Genomic DNA, 22985 nt, shown 5'->3' with positions numbered 1-22985 from the left:
GATGTGTAAAGAGCTTAGAAGTCATTGCTGTTGTCCTTACAAGAAGAAAAATCAGTAAAAAGGAAATGTAAATGATTTTTCTTGGACCACAGAGAACTGATGTTGCGGGGTAAACTGCCACCCTGAAATTTGGAGAGACAGGTGAATAGAAAATGTAGCTACTTGAAGTAGAAGTTCCTAGAGCCACAAACTGGTAGGGAGACTTCAAAGGTAATTTTAACAAACTGTTGGAGTATGAATGTGGTCTAGCATGAAAATAATACTGAAGGCTGTAATCTTAGAAAGGCCCCCTACTTTATATTCAGGAACCCCAGCAGATTCTAATAATAAAGATCCAAGAATAATCCCCTAGCTCTGGCAGCAGGATGGAAAAAGTTAACACTGTGAAACAATTCCGGAGGATTTTCCATAACAGAGCCTCCTCTCCAGGGGAAAAGACATTATTAGAGCCATATCCCATCTAAGGGAAGGGTATTTCTCTGACTCCAGGTTGTCAATTAGCTCTGTGACTTCAGTTCTCTGATGGCTCCAGAAAAGTGATTAATTTTTAGTTTGTTCAGCTTTGTCTTGATGTAAGGATGGGAGCGACAGCGTCTAAGCTCTTTTTACATGTTAGAGATGAAAAGAAGTCTGTCTGAGTTTTCTTTTACACTCAGGTCTAAGCCACATAACTTTTACAATCTCTATGCCCAAAGATACTTTATTTATCATTTCTATTCATTCTCACAGAGAATCTGTTTGAATTATACTATAAGCCATTAGTAGAAGTGGAAATCCCAATTCTTGGCTAGTTAGATTAGAAGAAATCCTGTTTTACCTCCCTGAAGTGTCAAAGGATCTCAGGGACTTAGTCCAAACCCCACATGGAAAGAGAAACAGGCAATGTGACCCATCCATTAGTGCATTACTGTTTATCCGCTGTCCGTGCTTTTGTTCTTGGTATATGGGATCATTGTTAAAAACAGGTGAAAGCACTTGGTCCAATTCTGCCTTATCAGTAGATAAAATAAAGCCCTTGCTACATAACTCATTCTAGCAAAGGAAAGATAATTCAATTCCTTGAGTTCTAAAGGCTAGAGTTCTCACACTGGGGCTTCCAAGTTCACTGGCACAAGTCAGGCTTTTCTTAGCAAAGCCTGGCATGTGTCATGCGATTTGTTAAGGAAAGTCTTCCAACCATATCCATGTGTCATCTCAGAAGCAACATTAAACCTTTAATGATTTATTCTCTGGCATTGAAATTAAAAAAAAATTGACCAACTTCTCCCACTCCTTGTCCCCAGACATATATCTTATGAAGAAAGTTCCCTTTTAGATACCTTTGGTGTCCTTTATACTTCCAATGAACCATTGGACCTCACTGGGATTTTCTTAACTCATTAGAGAAGCACAAGTAATTTTGAATGTTTAAAAAAGCAGTCGGGGTATTCCTTTCTGGGCTCAAATGCAAATGAACTCAAGAATTGGCAAAGATTTTAGAAAGTAACAAAATAATTCCTGTCAAATCTTGACATATAACTAAGAAAGTCTTCTAGAGTGATTCTTTCTAGAGGATTTAAAATCTGCTGTATGTACCATTCGACAGGAAAATTGCTGCCAGCTTTTAAACAAAGTTTTCTTTTATTAAAAGAGAAATGCTGTATAATTCCCCTTAGTTAAACATCATTCCTTTTATCGTCATCTTAATTTACACTTCTAAAAAATTAGTCATGAAGAGAGAGAAAGAGTTAAGAGCAGGGACTTTGGAGCCTTACTACTTGGGTTCTAGTCTCACTCTGCAACTTCTTTCTTATTTGACCTTTGGCAAATTTCTCAACTTTCTTGCCTCATCTGTAAAATTATAAATAACAATTGGTCTTGCTTCATAGGGTTGTCCTGGGAATTAACATTTGTGAAATGTTTAGGAGAGTGCCTTGCACTTAGTATGTGCTATACAAAATAGGTGAATTAATGTGAGTTGATGATCCTCAATAGTGGGAGATGTGGACTTTTAACCCAGAACTGTTGGACTCCAAAGCCTGTGCTCTTTCTGTAACACCAATGACAACATTCTGTCATTTAAAGCTGATTTGCTTTCTAGACACATCCTCACCCAAACGGAGGACCCTCTGGAAGCCCACTCTCAGCTCCTGAGTCCTGAGGGCATATACCACAGGGTTAAGGGCTGGGGGGATGACACTATGCAGCACATTGAGGAGAACAGAGATGAAGGGAAACTTTCTTCCTGCCAGGTGGGTGACAGACACCACAATAATAGCTGTGTAGAAGAAGAGAATGAGGATGAGATGGGAGCTGCAGGTACTCAGGGCCTTAGATGTTGTTTCAGCAGAGTTCAGCCTCAGCACTGAGCAAATAATCAACACGTAGGAAGCAAAGACCAGACCCATGTCACTGCCAGCTATAACCCAGGCCAAGGCCAAATGGTAAAACCTATTAATAGTGATGTCATCACACGCTAGACTGGTGACCCCCAAATTAGAACACAGGCAGTGGTCAATTTCATTCCTGGAGCAGTAGTGTCTCTGGGCAGCCAGTACAGGCACTGGGATGGTCAACAGGCCATTCCTGAGGATCATAGACAGTGTGACTTTGATCACAAAAGCCTCAGTGACTATGGCGGGGTACTGAAGGGGATAGCAAATGGCTACATATCTATCCACAGCCATGCAGAGAAAGATGCCTGACTCCATGCCCATGAAAGTGTTGATGGCATACATCTGAGCAAAGCACTCAGGGAGGCTGATGGTCTTGGCATTAAACCAGAAAATGGCCAGGATTTTGGGCATGATGGTGGTAGCCAGACCAATGTCCACTGCAGCCAGGATGCCAAGGAGAAGATACATGGGCTGGTGCAGGGTAGGCTCACGTTGGATGGTGATCAAGATGAGGAGATTGGCACCAAGAGCTAAGAGGTAGAGCAGAGCCAGGGGCAGGGAGAGCCAGTGCTGCCACTCCTGAATGCCTGGGAGCCCCAGCAGGATGAACTCAGACACTTGAAACCTTGAGCTATTGCTTACACTCAGGGTGGTATCCATGTCATGGGATTGTCTTGTTCTCAGCATCTACCTGTGTATTGAATGGAAACAAGAATAGTCTGTGGTTAGCTCATCTGAATCCAAAATTTGTGTAGAGGTATAAGATTGACCAATAATAACTCAGCCCTTTTTAACACAATGCATCCTCTATGCCCTTGAGACTCTGGGAAAAAGTTTACCTAAGAATAATAGAAGGTCCAAGATGGATCCCAAGGTAAAGATTTTAATATAATTAGAGACTGAATGACTTTAGATGCCTGAAATCCCAGGTAGATTTTTATATGTGGGGGAGATGGTTTTAATGTAGGACACATATGTTATGAAAAAACAGACATTTCAGTAGTGTACTAGTTTTCAAGGGCTGCCAAAGGAAAAAAATACCAACAGAAATTTATCTTCTCACAGTTTTGTAGGCCAGAAATCCAAAATCAAGGTGTCAGCCAACTTTGTTTCATCTAAGGCCTCTCTCCTTGGCTTGTAGATGGCAGTCATTCTGGTGTCTTTACATGGTTTATTCTCCACACATGCACATGTCTGTGTCCAAATTTCTTCCTTTTTTTTTTTTTTTTTTTTTTTCTGGCCATGCTGCACAGCTTGTGGGATCTTAGCTCCCTGACCAAGGATTGAACCCATGCCCTCAGAATTGAAAGCATGTCCTAACCACTGGATCACCAGGGAATTCCCCCAATTTCCTCTTCTTAAGGATACTACTCATACTATAAAGACCTCATTTTAACTTAATTACTAATTTAAAGGTATCTTCTCTGTAAAGAGGTTTAATTCTGAGGTTCTAGAGGTTAGGATTTCAATACATGAATTTTGAGGAATGCAATTGAGCTATAATAAGGAAGTAAAGTTAGAGGGTAGAGATGTTTTCTCCATTCTTGGGGGTCGTCAGGAAGAGAATTAGCAGTCACAATGAGAACCCTGACCAGGCTTTTCTTTTGAATGCCTTGTTGGAAAATACTTTCTAACATAAACCACTTCATTTAAACTTCACTGTACGGATATTGTTATTCATCTTAGAAAACAGAGGTTAAACTATTAGTGTAAATGAGAGTCATACATTGAAGTCACTAGTAAGTGACAAAGCTACAGTAAAATGTTAATATTCTGCTTAAATTTAATTCTAGCTTTTTTTTTTCTGTGAAATCTTAGCCAATAGGTCAGTACCCTGTTGTTTCCTCTTCTGATTATGAAAGTAAAGTTAAAGACATACCTAAAGCTACATTTTAAAATCACCAGTGTTATTCATAATAGAAATAATGAGAGACAAGTGGAAACAAACTTTTAACCACTTCTGTACTTCTACATGGCATAATTTGGACATGTAGAAATATTGCACACATTTAGACTTTTTCTTGTGTTTAAGTCATATCATGGTTTACTTTTGGCCCTTTCACACTTGGTCCTCATCATTTTTACATTCTTGATTTTGTTAATTCTTTCATTTTGGAGGAACTTTTCAAATAATTGTATCAAAAAGTGTACTTGAGTGACTGATGTCAGCAAAATGACAGACTAGGAAGCTCCACGTTCTCTTCACAGGAACACTAAGGAAGCAACAGACTGACGAAAATAACTTTGTGGAAGTTCTGTACACTAAGAAACTAAGTAAAGATTTGTAGTAACAAAGTAAATGCCATGCCAAGAATGTGCCACACTCAAAATGGCAGGAAGTTTCATGGAGTGTTTTTCCTCCTTGCCCCATACTCTCCCTTGTGCAGTGCGCGCAGGAGAAATCCACCCAATTCCCAGCTCTTCCTTTGTGACCAATACAGTGAAAAGGCAACCCGAGGCATGAGAGGGAATATGTGCAAGTCATATATCTGATAAGGGGTTAACATACAGACTGTATAAACACTACCTACAACTCAACAACAAAACCCAAACAACTCAATTAAAAAATTGACAAAGGACTTGAACAGACATTCTTCCAAAGAAGATATACAAATGGCTAATAAGCACGTAAAAAGATAACCCAACAAATAGATAGCCAGTGGGAAGTTGTTGTATGACAAAGGGAGTTCAACTCGAGGATGGAAGATGCCTTAGAGGACTGGGACAGGGAGGGTGGGGGGGACTCGAGGGAGGGTGGGGGGGGGACTCGAGGGAGGGAGGGAATACAGGGATATGTGTATAAAAACAGATGACTGAACTTGGTGTACCCCGCAAAAAATAATAAAGTAAATAAAATTTAAAAAAAAAGAGAACCCAACATCACTAATCATTAGGGAAGTGTAAGTCAAAACCACGTTGAGATACCACCTCACACCCATTAGGATGACTTACCAAAAAAAATTAAAAACCTAGAAAAGAACAAATGCTTGCAAGGATGTGGAGAAATTAGAACATTTGGGCACTCTTGGTAGGAATGTGAAATGACTATGGAAAACAGTATGGCAATTACTCAAAATATTAAAAATAGAATTACCATACAATCTAGGAATTCCACATCTGGGTATAATCCCTCAAAGAATGGAAAGCAAAGACTTGAAAGGAGATTTGTACACCCATATTCACAGCCGCATTATTCCTAATAGCCAAAAGGTAGAAGCTACTCAAGTGTCCATGAACAGATAAATGAATAAGCAAAATGTGGTGTATACATACATGGAATATTAGTTAACTTTAAAAAGGAAAGAAATTCTGACACGTTTTACAATATGAATGAAACTTGAGGAAATTATGCTAAGTGAAACAAGCCAATCACAAAAAGATAAATGCTGTATGATTCCATCCACATGAATCAAACTCATAGAGACAACAGAATGATAGTGCCAGGGACTGGGGGAGGCGGAATTGGGATTTACTGTTTAATAGGTAGAGTTTCAGTCTTTCAAGGTGAAAAGTGTTCTGTGGATAGATGGTGGTGATGGTAGCACAATAATATAAAGGGATTTAATGAACTGTACACTCAAAAATGATTAAGATGGTAAATTTTTATGTTATATGTATTTTACCACAATTAAAATAAAAAAATGTACTCAAACAATTTGCTTCAGGGATGCTTGCCAGTCTAAGAATTTCTTTTTGTTACTTTTGTCTGTGAATAATACTTTGCTTTGTCAAATATCTAGGTATCAGTATCTCCTTTCCCAAATCCCTGGCTTTGTTTGATTTAGTGGCATTATGTATAAAATGGAGGCTCCATTTCCCATCACTTCTGTGAATGAGTACCCATGTCATTATTAATTATAAGAAGCATATATTACTCATGAAATTGATTAAAAATAGGAAAAAAAAGAAATTTTAGGAAATAAAAAAACGAAGAAAAAATAACTATGAACCAAGATCTTAGTAGCCAAAGATACTAATTACCACTTTAGAATTTTAAATTTTCAGTATTTTTTTTGTGCAGTCCCTTCACACGGTTGAAATTTTATGTAAATGGAATAATTCATCATGAGCTTTTTCTAATCATGATACATTTACGTTTTTAATTCATTGGGAAATTATAAACATCGTAATTCTATAAACATTATTTTCAATGGCTGGATGTGGCTTTATAACATTTTCCACAATTTTTGTTTGGCTTTACACACTGCCTATATATTTTTAGATATAGCTATATTTTATCTTTAAAAATCAGGCTTATAGTATTTTCCTTTCATCCTTTTTTCTAGATGTTTTAGGCTTAACATGGAGTTTTTAACCAAGGATTTATGGATAGCCTCTATGGCAGTCTGTGAACTTGGTAGATTTATTTGGAAAAAAAAAAACCCGTCATTATTCTCATTATTGCCATTGTTATTTATTGTCATTAGGAGAGGATCTATTTAGCTTTCATCAAGTTCTCAAAACATTTCACTCCCCAAGTAAATTCTTTTTTTTTTTAAGCTCTTTATTGGAATATAATTTCTTTACACTGTTGTGCCAGTTTTTGAGGTACACCAAAGTGAATCAGCTTATGTATACATATATCCCCATATCCCCTCCCTCCCGCCGACTCCCTCCCACCCTCCCTGTCCTGGACCTCTAAGGCATCACCCATCATCTAGTTAATCTCCCTGTGTTATGCAGCAACTTCCCACTAGCTATCTATTTCACATTTGGTAGTGTAAATATATCAGTGCTACTCTCACTTCGTCCCAGCTTCCCCTTCGCCCCACCCCCACCTCATGTCCTCAGGTCCGTTCTCTACATCTGCATCTTTATTCTTGCCCTGTCACTGGGTTCATCTGTACCATTTTTTTAGATTCCATATATATGAGTTAGCATACGGTATTTGTTTTTCTCTTTCTGGCTTACTTCGCTCTGTATGACAGACTCTAGGTCCATCCCCCTCACTACAAATAACTCAGTTTCATTCCTTTTTATGGCTGGCTAATATTCCATTGTATACATATGCCACATTTTCTTTATCCATTCATCCATTGGTGGACATTTAGGTTGCCTCCATGTTCTGACTATTGTAAATAGTGCTGCAATGAATATTGTGGTACATGTATCTTTTTGAATTATGGTTTTCTCAGGGTATATGCCCAGGAGTGGGAATGCTGGGTCATATGGTAGTTCTATTTTTAGTTTTTTGAGGAACCTCTGTACTGTTTCCATAGTGGCTGTATGACTTTACAGTCCCACCAGAAGTGCAGCAGTGTTCCCTTTTCTCCAAAGCCTCTCCAGCATTTATTGTTCCTAGATTTTTTGAAGATGGCTAGTCTAACTGGTGTAAGGTGTTACCTCATTGTGGTTTTGATTTGCATTCTCTAATGATTAGTGATGTCGAGCATCTTTTCATGTGTTTGTTGGCCATTTGTATGTCTTCTTTGGAGAAATGTGTTTAGGTCTTCTGCCCATTTTTGGATGGAGTTGTTTGTTTTTTTGATATTGAGCTGCATGAGCTGATTATATACTTTGGAGATTAATCTTTTGTCAGTTGCTTCATTGGCAAATATTTTCTCCCACTCCGAGGGTTGTCTTTTCATCATATTTATGGTTACCTTTGATGTGCAAAATCTTTTTATTTTCATTAGGTCCCATTTGTTTATTTTTGTTTTTATTTCCTTTACTCTAGGAGGTGGGTCAAAAAGGACCTTGCTCTGATTTACATCATAAAGTGCTCTGCCTATGTTTTCCTCTAAGAGTTTTATAGTGTCTGGTCTTACATTTAGGTCTTTGATCCATTCTGAGTTTTTTTTTGTGCATGGTGTTAGGAAATGTTCTAAATTCGTTTTTTTTTTTTTCCAATCTTTATTGGAGTATAATAACTTGGTACACTGTTGTGCTAGTTTCCACTGTACAACAAAGCGAATCAGCTGTATTTATACATATATCCCCATAACCCCTCCCTCTTGAGCTTCCCTCCCTCCCTACCCCACCCAGCTAAAAAACTTGTAATTTTAAAACAATACAATGGTATCAAAAACCATATTGTATTGACACGAATGTAAAAAGGTTATAAAAAATTTAAGGAGAGCATTATTATTCTATGAGAGAAAAAAAGAACACCCTATATAAAACTACAGTACTAACCTAATTATCATTTTTTATCTCTTTGCACCCCGTTTTCTTTTCTTCATAGTACTTAACACCTCCTAGCATTTGCATTGTGTTATTGTCTGTTTTCCTCTACTAGAATATAATATCCTCCAAGCCGTTACTTTTTCTGCTTTTATTCTCTGCTGTATAACAGCCTCTAGAATAGTGCCTGGCATAGAGTACAGCTCAATTAATACTTTTTCAATGTATTAATGAGTATCTAAATAAATGGAGAAATAAATTGTCTATGGGTAGAAAAAATCAACATTATAAATATGTTAATTTTAGTCTAATTAATATATAAAGTCAATGCAATTTAAATAAAAAATATCTACACTGTTTTTCATGAAACTGGATGAGCTGGCCCTAAAATTCTTAAGGAATAGTGAAGGGTTAAAAATAGCCAATCCATGTAAGAAAGAGAAGAGGAAAGGTGAGAATAGAGTTGAGTGAGAGGAAGTATACTACTGGATTCAACAATTACTAAAATAATATAGAAATTGATGAAATATAAACGATGGAACAGAAAAGAGTGCCCAGAGAAAAACCAATGTATAAGAACTTGTCATATGTCAAAAGTAGACTTACAAATTCATAAAAGAAGAATCGACTATTCATAAATGATATTGAGACAATTCTGGTAGATTGATTGCAAAAATGGCTCCAGGAAAACCACAATCCAAAAAGAAATATATACCACAATGTTCATTGCAGCACTATTTACAATAGCCAGGACTTGGAATCAACCTAAATGACCATCAACAGATGAATGGATAAAGAAGATATGGCACATATATACAATGGAATACTACTCAGCTATAAAAAGGAATGAAACTGAGTTATTTGTAGTGAGGTGGATGGACCCAAGTAAATTCTTTACTTAAAATTTTGACTAATATTCACTTCCCCGAACCTTTAAGTTTTTAATAGTTGAGCTTTTGGTTTTGTGACATAAATTATTTATATGAAATTAATTTTGCTGTTAATAAGTATGAAAAAAATTGATTTTAATAATTAAACAATATCTTCTATATTTTTCCCCAACTGATTATTATGCCCTCTTTGTCACATATATACTTTTTATATGTATTAATTCTATTTCTGGGTAATCTGTTTCACATTTCTTTCTGGTTATCTTTGTGCCAATATCAAACTGAACTAAATATTCTAATTTTATAAAAATTCAGTGCACAACAGGACCATATTACGCTCATTCTCTTCATTTTTAAAGCTTTTTTCATGTGTTTATTCTTCCAGATTAACCTTGGAATTCATGCATTGAGTTCTAAAGTAACACAGTTTGGTTAGGATTTTGTTAAATTTGTAGATTAATTTTGAAAAAAAAGAGATGTGACATCTTTATACTATCAAGTCTTTTCTTTTAGTAATGGAGACTTTGCCTATATTTAAATATATAAAAAAATCCCATTCAAAGTTTATACTTCTTCACTCTTCTTATGATGAATTTTAGTATTTGGGGATATATTTAGGGAATACGATTTCCTGCATTATGTATTCTATTGTATGTTTCTAGCCTATGGAAGCCCTTTAAATTTGTCTTTTGTAGTATTATTATTTTGCTTTTTGTTATTTCATCTTGCTTCATCCACTTTGATAAACTCTTATCAGTTTTAAATGTTTTGTGATTGTTTCTCCCCATATTATTATAACCAATTATCTGTTTTTGTTGTATTTTGTATTTTATACATTACAATTGTATTTGTTTTATTATTTGTTTTGTATATCACCCACTTTGCTAAACTATTGTCAATTCTTACAATTTTCCCATTGGTATTCTTTGTTATCCTAGGTAGACCAAAAATTTGCTTCAGAATAATGGTTTTCCCTTCTTTAAATTATTAACATCTCTTAATTTTTGTTTTACATCTCACTGAAACCACTGGAAATTCATTATGGGTGTAGAACAATTGTGATGGAAAATATCTCTGATTTCTTTGGTTGAATTTAATGGAAATTAGCTAGAATTTCATTAAATATATATTTTATCTTTAGAGTTATATGTCCTTTGTCAAATGTAATAAAGTAGTTTTTTATTTTTATCACTTCAAATACATTTTATTTAATAGTATTGTAGTTGATACCAATGATTCTTGAAATTACTTTTTGTTCTAGGAATCTTGGATTTAGAATTTACTATTCTAAACCTCTTCGTTTATCATTTATTTAGCGCACTTTTACAGAGTCTTTTATGTAACACTGAGAAATGCATGCTTTTGCTTCTGTTTTTTGAATATGTCATTTTATTATTTATTTACTTTTTTTTTGCATGGTCTTCTAACTGGAAAGTCCCGTCCTCCCCAGGGTGTCCTATCATCTTGCAACTCACTCTCATAGCTCTCCTATTTCCTAACCACAGACCTTAGTCCCTACAAAAGTGAAAAGCTTGACAGAAGGGAGGTACCAAAATCAAACAAATAAAGTCAACCATGGAGGCCAAAGTAAGGCACATAATTAACTTCAGAATCCAGGACAGAATTAAAGAAACAAGAGGCACATTCATCCCCTCACCTCTGAGGATGCAGATCATTGACTGGTTTACTTCTGGCATTAGGAGGGACTTTGAAGAGACTCTCAGGCTGCAGTGGCTTCTGTAGCTGCTTCTACTTTCCTGGCTGCAGCTGCCTGTGTTCAGCCTTTTGTTGTGCAGAGCAGATTTGTGACTCTACTTGGCATCCCTGGAGTATGAGGTTTTTGAAATACCGTAGATTCCTGAGATTCCCTGGTTTGGTGTGCAGCTCTATAAACCCTTCCCACTCTCTTCCAAGCATCCTCTAGGGTCTGCTTTCTTACACTGAAATAGGAAAAGGCCTGCAGTGCTCTCAGGGGTTAGCCAAGTAATTTCTGGGAGTAGACCCATTCAACCTAATCCCAGGGGCAGCCCACCACATGGACAGCTTTCCACTCCAGACTCCCAAGAGCTTAATTCACCCTTCTCTGATGCATAATGCCCCTCATTCTAGGACAGTTCTGAAGTATCCTAGCTCAAAATATATCTTTACTTCATATCCCTTCTGTGGGTTGCCCCTGTCTAATTTCCCTCCCACAAATTTTGTGAATAGTTTATTTTGTTTCCTCTTCCTCAACTCATAAATACTTCTTATTTTGCTACAATTTAATTTTTGTTTCAACACCACAGAAATTGCTCTTGCCAATGCTCTCACCTTGCCAAAATTAATTTATTAATTCATTATTTGTGGGTATTTTTTGGACTTAATCTTATCTAAACCCTTTCCAGTATTGGTCCATGTTGATCCGTTCTATTTTCAAGGACCACACACCTCTCTCATCTTTTATGACATTTTAATTTTAGTTAATTAAACTGGAATAAGAGATTGATATTGAATTTGTATTCAAGATAAAGTGCTCTTTATTGAGAGATATATTTGCTGATAATTCTACCTATAATAGAAGTCCCCAACTCTATCATTCTCTGCTTTGTTTATCTCTGGGGCATTTATATGGCATGCCATCTTATGAAGTTATTTGTTAGTCATCTTGATTTGCAAAATCATTCTCCTATTCTGTGGGTTGTTTTCTTACTTTTTTTAATTAAAAAAAGTAAAAGAATAGGTATTGGAGTGTATATTTCATCTTCTTACTTTCTTGATGGTATCCTTTGAAGTACAATCATTTTAAATTTCAATGAAGTTCAATTTGTCCATTTTTCCCTTTGTCCTGTGCCTTTGGTATTGTAGCTAAAAAGATTGCCTAACCCATGGTCATCAAGGTTGTGAAGACTTACTTGAATATTTTCTTCTAAGAAGTCTGCAGTTTTAGTTTAGTGTTTAGGTCTATGACTCCTCTGAAGTTAATTTTTGTATATGATGTGAGAAAGGGTCCAAATTCCTTTTTTTTTTCTTTTTTTTTGCACGTGGATATTTAGTGCTCCTGGCACCATTTGTTGAAAAGCTCATTCTATTCTCATTGAAGAATCTTGCCACTCTTGTTGAAAATCAATTGACCATAGATGTATGAGCTCATTTCTGGACTTTCTATTCTATTTTGTTCAACTCTTTGTCTATTTTTATGCCACAACAATATTGTTTTGATTACTTTGCTTTGTATTCAGTTTTGAAGTTGGGATGTGTGAGTCTTCCAACTTTGTTCTTGTCCAAGATTGTTTTGATTCAAGGTTCTTTGCAACTTCATATGACTTTTAGGATCAGCTTGACTATTTCTGTAAGAAAAAAAGCAATTGGTATTTTGCTAGGGATTGCACCTAACCTGTGGATCCATCTGGGGAGTACTGCCATCTGAACCACATTAGGTCTTCCAATCATGGACATGGATGTGTGTTTATTTACTTTCACTTCTTTTAGAAATGCTTTGTGGTTTTCATTGTACAAGACTTGAACCACCTGGATTACATTTATTCATAAGTATTTTTTAGTTTTTGATTGTATTGTAAACAGAATTACTCCTTAATTCTATTCTTTGCCAATCTGGACAAATACAACTGATTTTTTAAAATGTTAATGGTGTATCCTGCAACATTGCTGAATTTATTAGTCCTGATGCTTTTATTGGTAGAAAGATTTTCTATATATAAGATCATGTCATCTGTGAATAGAATAGTTTTACTTCTTTCTTTTTGATTTGGATACCTCTTCTTTATTTTTATTGCCTAATTGCCCTGATTGGTCTAGCTAAATGTTTGTCAATTTTGTTGCTCTTTTCAAAGAACCAACTCTTGACTTTCGTTTTTCCCTACCTTCTTTTCCTGTTCTTTATTTTATTTATCTCCACTGTAATCTTTAGCTTTTCCATTTTTCTTCTTGTTTTACATTTAATTTGGTCTTTTTTTTCTTTACTTAAGGTAAAAGGTTTTTGATTTGAAATCTATTTTTTTCTTTTAATGTAAGTGTTACAGGTATAAATAAATTTTCTAGTGAGAAATGCCTTTGATGCATCCCATAAGTTTTGGTATGGGATGAGCTTGTTGTTTAATGTCTACCCAGTGAGGTTTTTGTTTTGTCTGGGAAAATCTCTCTCATCTTTGAAGGACAATTTCAGAGGGTGCAAAATTCTAGGTTGTTGTTTTTTGTCTCTCAACTCCTTAACTTTTGTACTCCACTCTTATTTCTTGCATGGTTTCTGAAATATCAAATGTAATTCTTTGTTCTTCTATAGGTAGGGAGTTTTCCTGCCCCTGGCTTTAGCCACGATTTTTTTCTTTGTTTTCGATTTTCTGTAGTTTGAAAATCATATGCTTAGGATTAGTTTTTTTGGCATTTCTCTTGCATGGTGTTCTCTGAGCTTCCTGGGTCTGTCTGACATTCATTTTGGGGAAATTCTGTCATTATTGTTTCAAATATTTCTTTATCTCCTTCTTCATGTATTCCTATTATATGTATGCTATATGTTTTGTAGTTGTCCCACAGTCCTTGGCGATTCTCTTCTGTTTGTTTTTCTTTTTTTTTCAGTCTTTTCTCTTTGCTTTTCAGTTTTTTTGGCTGCATTGGGTCTTCATTGCTGCACGCGGACTTTCTCTAGTTGCAGCGAGCAGGGCTACTCTTCGTTGTGGTGCACGGGCTTCTCATTGCAGTGGCTTCTCTTCTTGTGGAGCACAGGCTTCTAGGTGCGTGGGGTTTCATAGTTGTGGCACATGGGCTCTAGAGTGCAGGCTCAGTAGTTGTGGCACACAGGCTTAGTTGCTCCATGGCATGTGGGATTCTCCTGGACCAGGGCTCGAACTCATGTGCCCTGCATTGGCAGGCAGATTCTTAACCGCTGAGCCACCAGGGAAGTCCCGCTTTTCAGTTTTTGAGGATTCTGTTTATCTATTCTCCAGCTCAGAGAATCTTTCCTCACCCATACCTAGCCTACTAATAGGCCCATGAAAGGTATTCCTCCTTTTTGTTACAGTGTGTTTTTATCTCTAGCATGTATTTTTCTTTTTCCTTAGTATTCCCATTTCTCTGCTTATATTGCCTATCTGTTCTTGCATTCTGTCAACTTTATTCACTAGCCTTTAGCCTATTAATCATAGTTGTTTTAAATTCCCAGTCTTGTAATTCCAACTACCCTGATGCTTGCATTGTCTCTTTATATTGTGTTTTTTGCTTTTTATATATGCCTTGTAATTTTTTCTTGATAGTCAGAATGATGTACTAGGTAAACAGAACTGCTGTAAATAGGCTTTAGTAATGCAGTGGTAAGGTGTGGGGGGAGGGGATGTGTTTTATAGTCCAGACGAGACTCTCGGTGTTTTAGTGAGTATGTGCCTTCCGACTGTGAAATTCACAAATGTTTTAAAGTTTTTTTTCTCTCCCCTTATGGGGGACAGGATGGTTAGAGGGGGCTGGAGTCGGGCATTTCCTTTCTCCCAGGTCAGTTAGGTTCTGATAATACCCCAGGAGGTTAGACTCTGGTTAACTAATTTCCCGAGGGTAGGCCTTGTTAAGAAGAGCAGAGTGCTCTGATGCGTTTCAAAATGGTTCCTTTTCCATTCCTCCTAACAGAATACAGGGAATTTCTCTGATATTTACTGTGGGAACCTGATGAGCCCCTGAAAGTAACTGCCACAGTATTTTGGGGTTTCCTCCCATGACAGAGCCCTCCTGGAATTTATAGCTCTTAGAGTCATCCTTACTGAGCCCTCGGCAATTTGTCAATTACAGTTCCGGTCTTCCAGCCCTTGCACTGCTTCCTGGGGCTGTTTCTGCTCCCAAGTCTCTGCAGTGATAAGCTGTGATGATCTTTATTTGCCTGTCTCTCCAGTTCTGGGGGCAGCGGCGTGCTTTGCATTCTCCCCTTTCTTATGGATACAACAAGAGTAGTTGACTTTTCAGTGTTCAGGTTTTAGGTTGTTGTTAGAATGGAGTGGCAACTTCCAAGATCCTTACATGTGGGAAAGCAAGCTTTTGAACTCTTTTATAATATATATATATTTTTGGCCACATTTAGACTACATCTTTAGGATATCTGTCTAATAATAGGCTTGCTGGAAAAAAAAACAATTTGAACATTTAGAGACATTTTGCTGAATCACTTTTTGGTATGTTTGGGCCAATTTACAGTCCTACCAGATGTGTGTAAGTGTCAACCTTGAGGTGGCATCGTTGGTGAGGGACATTTTGTTTTCTACTCTTATTAGTTTTCCAGATAATAAAAAATCCATTGTAATTTTAATGTGTTCTTTGATTAGTGTAGCTCACAGTTGTCATAATTTTATTGGTCAATTTTTTTCTAGTGCAAGATAAAGGCAGATTACAACCCACATCTGTTGAGAGCTAAAACCTCTACCCTCTCCTAACACATTAATGGCCTTTCATCCTCCACCATAATTTACAATTATACATATGATTGTATTGAACGATCTCTGTCTCCCATCCCTACCACAGGGTGAGTTCTATTGTATTCTCAGCATAGTACCTGGCACATGACAGGGTCTCAATACATGTTTGCTAAATAAATAAATTTCATTATTTAATGGACTGTGTCTTTACTATCACATTTCTCTAGTCCCATTGACATGGCGTGTGCTTTGGATTTGATGAGTACATAAATCTCCATGTGGAACACTGTACACATTCAGTAAATTTTTACTGAAGAAATAAGTGGTTACAAAGTGACTATTGCAATTGTAATCACTGTTAACATTATTGTTTTACTGCCATCCTCCTGACTGACACCCCATGACTTAATCTTTAAAGACACTGTAATTTTAACTGGTGGTATTTCGAACACTGTGTGGGCAGACTAGAGAGCGTGATTGATGACTCTTGTCACGCAGACTCGCTTCTGTATGTAAGCATAGAACACATAGAAAGCTAGCAAATGTCTTCCTCCTTTATTTGTTCTTCTCTTCTTCAACATCCTGAGTATTTACTAGATTATCCATGTGATGATGACGTGAACTTGAAAATAGAGAAATTATGATAAAATGTGATAGCACAGCAGTAGAGATTGGATTGAAGTCACAGAGGACTAATTTTCATTGGGAGCTGAGGGGTAGAAAAGGGACATGGGTTGGGTCAGGTTAAAGAGATGCTATGAATGACCGGACTTGAGAAGACTATGGGCGCAGATTGTTGGCTTGGTACATGGAGGGTTAGGGCTAAACTGATGTTCCTTGGGGGGAGTCTGCCTCAATCTTTCTCCTAAGTGGTTTCTGCTCTGTGCTGTACTCTATGATCCCATTTTCCTCTGTGAAGTATTAATGTTCAATATTATTAGTAAGAATATAGCTCTTCAAAGAAAGGGCAAAAAGCAAAAACTCTCTCTCCACTTTTGTCATTGCTCCAAGTGGAACAAAGATCTGCAGGAGGGGAGGAATAGCCACAAGATGGCAGAGGGAGATTCCTTAGCGGGACTGAGTGACGTCCACCACCAGACTTAGACATCTCTGAGTGCTTTGGTCAAACTAGTTTTGAACAATCTGAGTCTGAAAATTTTGTATTAGCATAAAGTCTTGATGATATGAGCAGCTCTTTTGTGTTCAGATCTTATTTTATGGTACCTGGAGCCAGTGAGGAAAAAAAAAAAAAAGCAACTTTGCACATAAACTCTCTAATTTAATGCACACAAAATGCATATGATGTCGATGCTCTCATTAGTCCTTTTTTTTTCTGATGAAAATGCTAAGCTGTTTATTGAGTGGGGAATTCCCTGGACTCAGCAGGTTTTCCTATTATGTGCTTTTAACACACTGTAGTTTTAGGTTATAAAATTTATAACTGTTATTGGGTATCTATGATCACATAATTAATATATATCATTCAATTATCCATGATGACAAGGACCATTTATTGTATTAATTGTTTCTTTTTTCCAACATCTAGCAGAATACATGGGTTTGGTTGATATATATTATCTATCGACTGAATGAATGAATAAATGAGGCTTCCCACTGGCTATGAATAAAATACTTAAAGATTGGATGAATGAAAAGACTGTGTGGTTGAAGCATTATTCCAAAGGAGAGTGTGGCCGCTGCGGTAGACTAGTAGCTAATCAATCCAAGATGGAACCAAGGGAAGGGTCTGCTTAGTGATCAGAAGACATGACAGCAAATGTCTTAGCCCACCTCTTTGGGAACCTACTGGGATGAACCGTTTCAGAATCAATATTCATCCCATACTTGCTATAGTACTGGAGCTGATATCCATAGACCTGTCACAATCCCCCAGGAGAGAAGCACTCAATTCATCAAAAGCATGTGGAATTTGTCATAGGTTGGATTCTCCAGAATAAGACTCTGAGGCAGAGACTTACATGCAGAAAGCTTATTGTGAAGCATACTTGAAAATTACACCTGTCAGGGTGTGAAGGAAGCATGGAGAAGAGAAAGAAGTTAAACTATAATCCAGTTACCCCAGATATCTGTGCTAATTCCAGGGGGTGCTCTTGAGGGAGGTGACCCTTCAGTGTTATTTCAAAGTGAACAAAGAAGGTCCAGTGAGTGTATTTGTACATAGTCCAGCCGCTGGCTGAGAGCTGCACCCAAGAAGGAAAAGTGATCTTGGATGAGTCAGCTCTCTTTGTCCAAGGGAGAGTAACTTAATTATGGGCTTTTAACAGCTGACACTTTCAGCGGATAGAGAAATGAACACATTTAACCATGGAGTCCACTAAGGAATTTATTGGGGCTGAGTCTGTCCTGTAAATATGAGAAGTCTGAGCTTACAAAGCAACATGAGGTTTCCTAGCTCACTGAGAATGAGCTTTCCTAAAGAGTCATTAGGAGGTCAGGCTTGGGGGTGATGACCAGCGCTGGACAGATGCGGGTCCCCTGCCCAGGTGCCGTTGCCTCTTCCTGCTCTGCTCTCTGCCCAACCAGCTCTCCCTGGGGCAGAAGACAGCTCTGTGTGCCTCTAGTCATTCTGGAGGCTAACTCTGGGGCTGTCCAAGTATGTCTGTGTGTCCTCTGGGACCTGCCAAATGGTAATAGCATCTTCCCTGCCCAGTGCCTTGTTTGCAGTCACCAGCCCTACCTTGGGGTGGACTTGCCTTTCAGAGTGAAGATGACAGAATCAGCTGGAATTTCTTGCCTTTTATTTCAGCTGTGGAAAAAGAGGTCAGGTTTGGGGCTTATGGTTTTGGGCAGGACTATTGACAGCTGACTTCGGCCTTTCCCATAATCCTTGCAGTAGGAGTTATTTCTTGGTTGGCTACTAAGGTTCCGAGTCTTCTAATACCTATGACACTGCTTGGTAGTTATAAGTTTATTCCCCTTTGTCTCAGAGGAGCTGTTGTCCCCTCAACTAACTGACTCCTCAAAACTAACCCTCTCTGTTTCAATCCCCTTAGCTTCTTTTTTTGGTTTTTGTGTTTATTTATTTATTTATCGGCTGTGTTGGGTCTTCCTTGCCACACACAGGCTTTCTCTAGTTGTGGCGAGCGGGGGCTACTCTTCGTTGCGGTATGCCATCTCCTCTTTGCCGTGGCTTCTCTTGTTGCAGAGCACAGGCTCTAGGTGCATGGGCTTCAGTAGTTGCAGTAAACAGGCTCAATAGTTGTGGCCCATGGGCTTATTTGCTCCACGGTATGTGAGATCTTCCTGAAATAGGGATTGAACCCCTGTCCCCTGCATTGGCAGGCGGATTCTTAACCACGGAGCCACCTAGGAAGTCCCTCAGTCCCTTAGCTTCTGCCCTTCAGAGCACACATGCTGCAAGCTAACCTGTGAGCTTGTAGATACTTACCAATGCCATTAAATGTTCATGGTCACCTGAGGCATTCACAGGGGCCTTTAGCATTCTCCTAGGCTGGCATGCTCATCATCACATAGAGTGCGGGTAGGCATAGCTGATTTATCTAAGTTACCCAAGTCTTGCGAGAGCTGCTGCTCATGCTTCATATCTTTAGAAAACTTCAGCTGCACGGACCTGAGTGATGCATTTGATTTCCTCTTTGGGATTCAGAGATTGCTGTGCAGCCCTTCAGGATATAAAATTCTCATCAACACCATTACTTCCAAGCTGAGCAGAAGATCATCATGGAGACAAGAACTGGGACTCAGTGTGTTTCTCCAGCTGAGCAGAGAGAGCCATAGTGAAACCTTCTTGAGTCTGGGAGTTTTCTCCTTTTTCTAAGTTTCCTCCATGTTGCTAAGTCTCCCTCAACCCTCTGTCAAGACTGTAAAGCACACATCCTCAAAAGATAGCCCAGAGATCAGGAGAACGGTGCCCTTGTACCAGGCATATATTATTGATTGTTTATGTGTCTCAAATTTGACATCTGATCTCTGCCTCTGAGGGTTTGATTTCTGTTTCTCCCTCTCCTAGTATGTCATCACTGTGAATCCACTATTTCTGTGTCCTCGCCTAATCTCTGTCTGTGTCTTTGCATCTCCCTTTTCCCACTATCATAAAGTTCATGCCACTGTTAAGGGGAGGTTAGGGAGGCAGGGACAAGCCACAGCCTGCAGAAGAGCCTCCCTACTTGCAGTGACAGAGGCAGTGGCAGAAGTGACCAGTGGTGACCAGAGGAGGTCTTCATTTCTGACACACACCTGGGATTCTGTCATAGCCTCTTATGACAGAGAAATTCAGTGGTTCCTCTGCCATGAGGCACCCAGAATATCACTTTAGGTGAGGAGTGTTGAGGCTCAATCAGTCCATCTCTCATGGATACCCCACTGTCTGCAGCATCATTCATATCCCTTAAGTTCAGTGTCTGTCTTATCAAGTTCCCATGATTCCTGGTTGTTTTACACACTCATTCATTTATTTTAAATGTAATCATACAGATTTTATTGATTCACCAAACATTACCAGGTACCAATTAAATTCTGGCCCTTCTAGAACTTGCCCTGGGACTGCTGCATAAGCAAGGCATAGTCCCTACCTTTTAAGGCCTGACAAACTAACAAGTTTTAAGGTGCAAGGTAATTGGTACAATGACACAGCCAGTAAAGTGATTTTGTAGGAGACATGCCAGGGTGCCTTATAGAATTTGGGGACAGCTTCATAGAAGCTCACAGAAGAGAGGTCATTTGGGCCAAATTTACGTGAATAATCAGGAATGGACAACTTCAATTTTTTGCTAATTGTCCTCTGCTTCCTGGTCAGAGAGCTAACTATATTTTCCTTTTTAGGTTCCTGGGAGTAAAGTCCCTTCTGCTTTGCCTCTACAAATCACTAAGGGACCTCTTGTTTACTTTAGTAATTAATGCTTAATAAATACCTCTAAGCTTTCCCCCTAGACTCACACACTAGGGGAAGAGACAGGCTGTAGTCAGGCACGCGCATCTCTGTTCCTCTCCTCCGCCCACTGAAGGCTGGCTTCATCCTCCATTGCTCTACTCATACTGCTTCTGTGGGTGACCTTCCACAAATACTCAGCTGTTCTCTGACTCCTCAGCGGATAGGTGAGAAAGGGGTTGAAACTTGCAGCAGAAGGGGAGTAGTTAAGGAAGAGAATTAACTTTCTCACTGTGTAGAATGTTAAGCACTGAAATGTGAATTTTCGTAAGATTATGAGGTTCTCCTGGAGGTCACAATGAAAAATGTCACTTGAAGTTATCAGTGGATTTGAATCTGGAAGGAAAACAAAGCCTGGGAGATATTTGCCAACCAGGCATTTCATATTTTGTAGCTCTCATGGTAAGAGTTTTGGGGCAATGTTTTTGTCATCGGTGATTTGCTATACATAAAAGACAACTGGAGGGATCTAGAGATTTATAATCCACAAGAACTGAGTAATTCCTCAGTAATTCCTCTTTTAATATGTAAATACACATGTGCATTCCTCTCTTACATAGAAAAGACAATTATTTCATACTGTGTCTGTCTTTTAAGACAAACATACATACACAAACATATACAGTTTCAAGTTTTCTGTTTTAATGCTACAGAGGTTAAACACAGTGCCTATTTAACTGGTATTTCTTGTGGGGGTTGTCTTGGTATTAAGTGGGGGTTTCACAAACACTGAATCATCATGATAAGATACAGACATACCAAACATTTGAAGCAGAGAGGCATGGGGACAAAATAAATGCATCAGTAATGGAAAAAATCATGATTTTCTTTTTGCTCTTCCCTTTCCAAGCCATTGATGATGACCCTGAGTAATTCCAGCTGGAGGCTGATCCAGCCGTCCTTTCTCCTGATTGGCATCCCAGGTTTAGAGGAAAGCCAGCACTGGATAGCGTTGCCACTGTGTGTCCTTTACCTCCTTGCCCTAGTGGGCAATGTCACCATCATCTTCACCATCTGGACTGACCCATCCTTGCACCAGCCTATGTACCTCTTTCTGGCCATGCTCTCTGGCATTGACCTGGTCCTGGCCTCCTCCACAGCACCCAAAGCCCTTGCTGTGCTCCTGACTCATGCCCGTGAGATTGGGTACACTGTCTGCCTGACCCAGATGTTCTTCATCCACGCGTTCTCTTCCATGGAGTCAGGTGTACTTGTGGCCATGGCTCTGGATCGTTATGTAGCCATTTGTCTCCCTCTGCACCATTCCTCCATCCTGCATCCCGGAGTCATAGGGCGCATTGGAATGGCAGTGCTGGTGCGGGGGTTACTCCTCCTCCTCCCCTTCCCCATCCTGTTGCAGAGACTTGTCTTCTGCCAGGCCACCGTCATAGGCCACGCCTATTGTGAACACATGGCTGTAGTGAAACTTGCCTGCTCAGAAAGCACAGTGAACCAAGCTTATGGGTTGGCGGTGGCACTGCTTGTGGTTGGTCTAGACGTCCTGGCCATTGGTGTTTCCTATGCCCTCATCCTGCAGGCAGTGCTGAAGGTACCAGGGGGTGAGGCCCGACTTAAGGCCTTCAGCACATGTGGGTCTCATATTTGTGTCATCCTGGTCTTCTATGTTCCTGGAATATTCTCCTTCCTCACTCACCGCTTTGGCCACCAGGTGCCCCATCACGTCCATGTTCTTCTGGCCACTCTCTATCTCCTTGTGCCACCTGCACTCAACCCTCTTGTCTATGGGGTGAAGACTCAGCAGATCCGCCAGCGAGTACTCAGTGTGTTCTACGTAAAAGGATAGATCTGAACACATCCCAATCCTTTTTTTCAGAGGCTCCTGCCAGAGACACTGCCAGAAGCCCATGGCTGGTCTTGGCCACATGGATAGAGGCCATTGCAGAGTGAGGAGTGCTTCTGGTCCTAGTAGTCTCATGGCAAAGAGCATCATGAGCTCTTGGCTTCACAGCTGATTGGGATGTGCCTGGAGAGCCTGACTTGTGGCTATTTCCCCCATCCTTTCTTTTGCTCCTGATCCCAACATTTCTCTACTCCTTGTGATGGAGGGATCTGGGGAGAGGAGAAACAGATGATAGCTCTGGATATGCCACTTTTCTATTTCTTTCTGATGACTGACTGTGCGACAACATCTAGAGTGAGAACAGATAGTTGCAGCGTTTGCCTGGTTTTAGTCCTGAGTGTCATCAGGCCCTTTAAGTGCTGTGAGCCCCAGTCACTGGGCTCCTGTGTAGTAAGAGTCTTTTTCAAAGCACTTGAGACAAGCACACTGTGAGAAAATACC

The 22985-nt window shown here is 39.0% G+C and overlaps 2 protein-coding genes across 2 annotated transcripts; one reads left to right on the top strand and one right to left on the bottom strand.

Annotated features, from left to right (window-relative positions):
• Positions 1–2054: 2054 nt before the first annotated feature.
• On the bottom strand, positions 2055–3035 carry LOC130860785 (olfactory receptor 688-like). The gene has a single exon (XM_057749362.1). The coding sequence runs from the start codon at positions 3033–3035 to the stop codon at positions 2055–2057; it is 981 nt and encodes a 326-aa protein (XP_057605345.1).
• Positions 3036–21515: 18480 nt separating this feature from the next.
• Positions 21516–22487, top strand: LOC130829371 (olfactory receptor 52L1). Its single transcript, XM_057695863.1, has one exon. The coding sequence runs from the start codon at positions 21540–21542 to the stop codon at positions 22485–22487; it is 948 nt and encodes a 315-aa protein (XP_057551846.1). The 5' UTR covers positions 21516–21539.
• The last annotated feature ends 498 nt before the right edge of the window (positions 22488–22985 follow it).

The sequence above is a fragment of the Hippopotamus amphibius genome, chromosome 9 (assembly GCF_030028045.1).
Source record: "Hippopotamus amphibius kiboko isolate mHipAmp2 chromosome 9, mHipAmp2.hap2, whole genome shotgun sequence".
Taxonomy (NCBI): domain Eukaryota; kingdom Metazoa; phylum Chordata; class Mammalia; order Artiodactyla; family Hippopotamidae; genus Hippopotamus; species Hippopotamus amphibius.
Note: the sequence above shows the minus strand (reverse complement) of the source record. Positions and strands in the feature narration are given on the sequence as shown.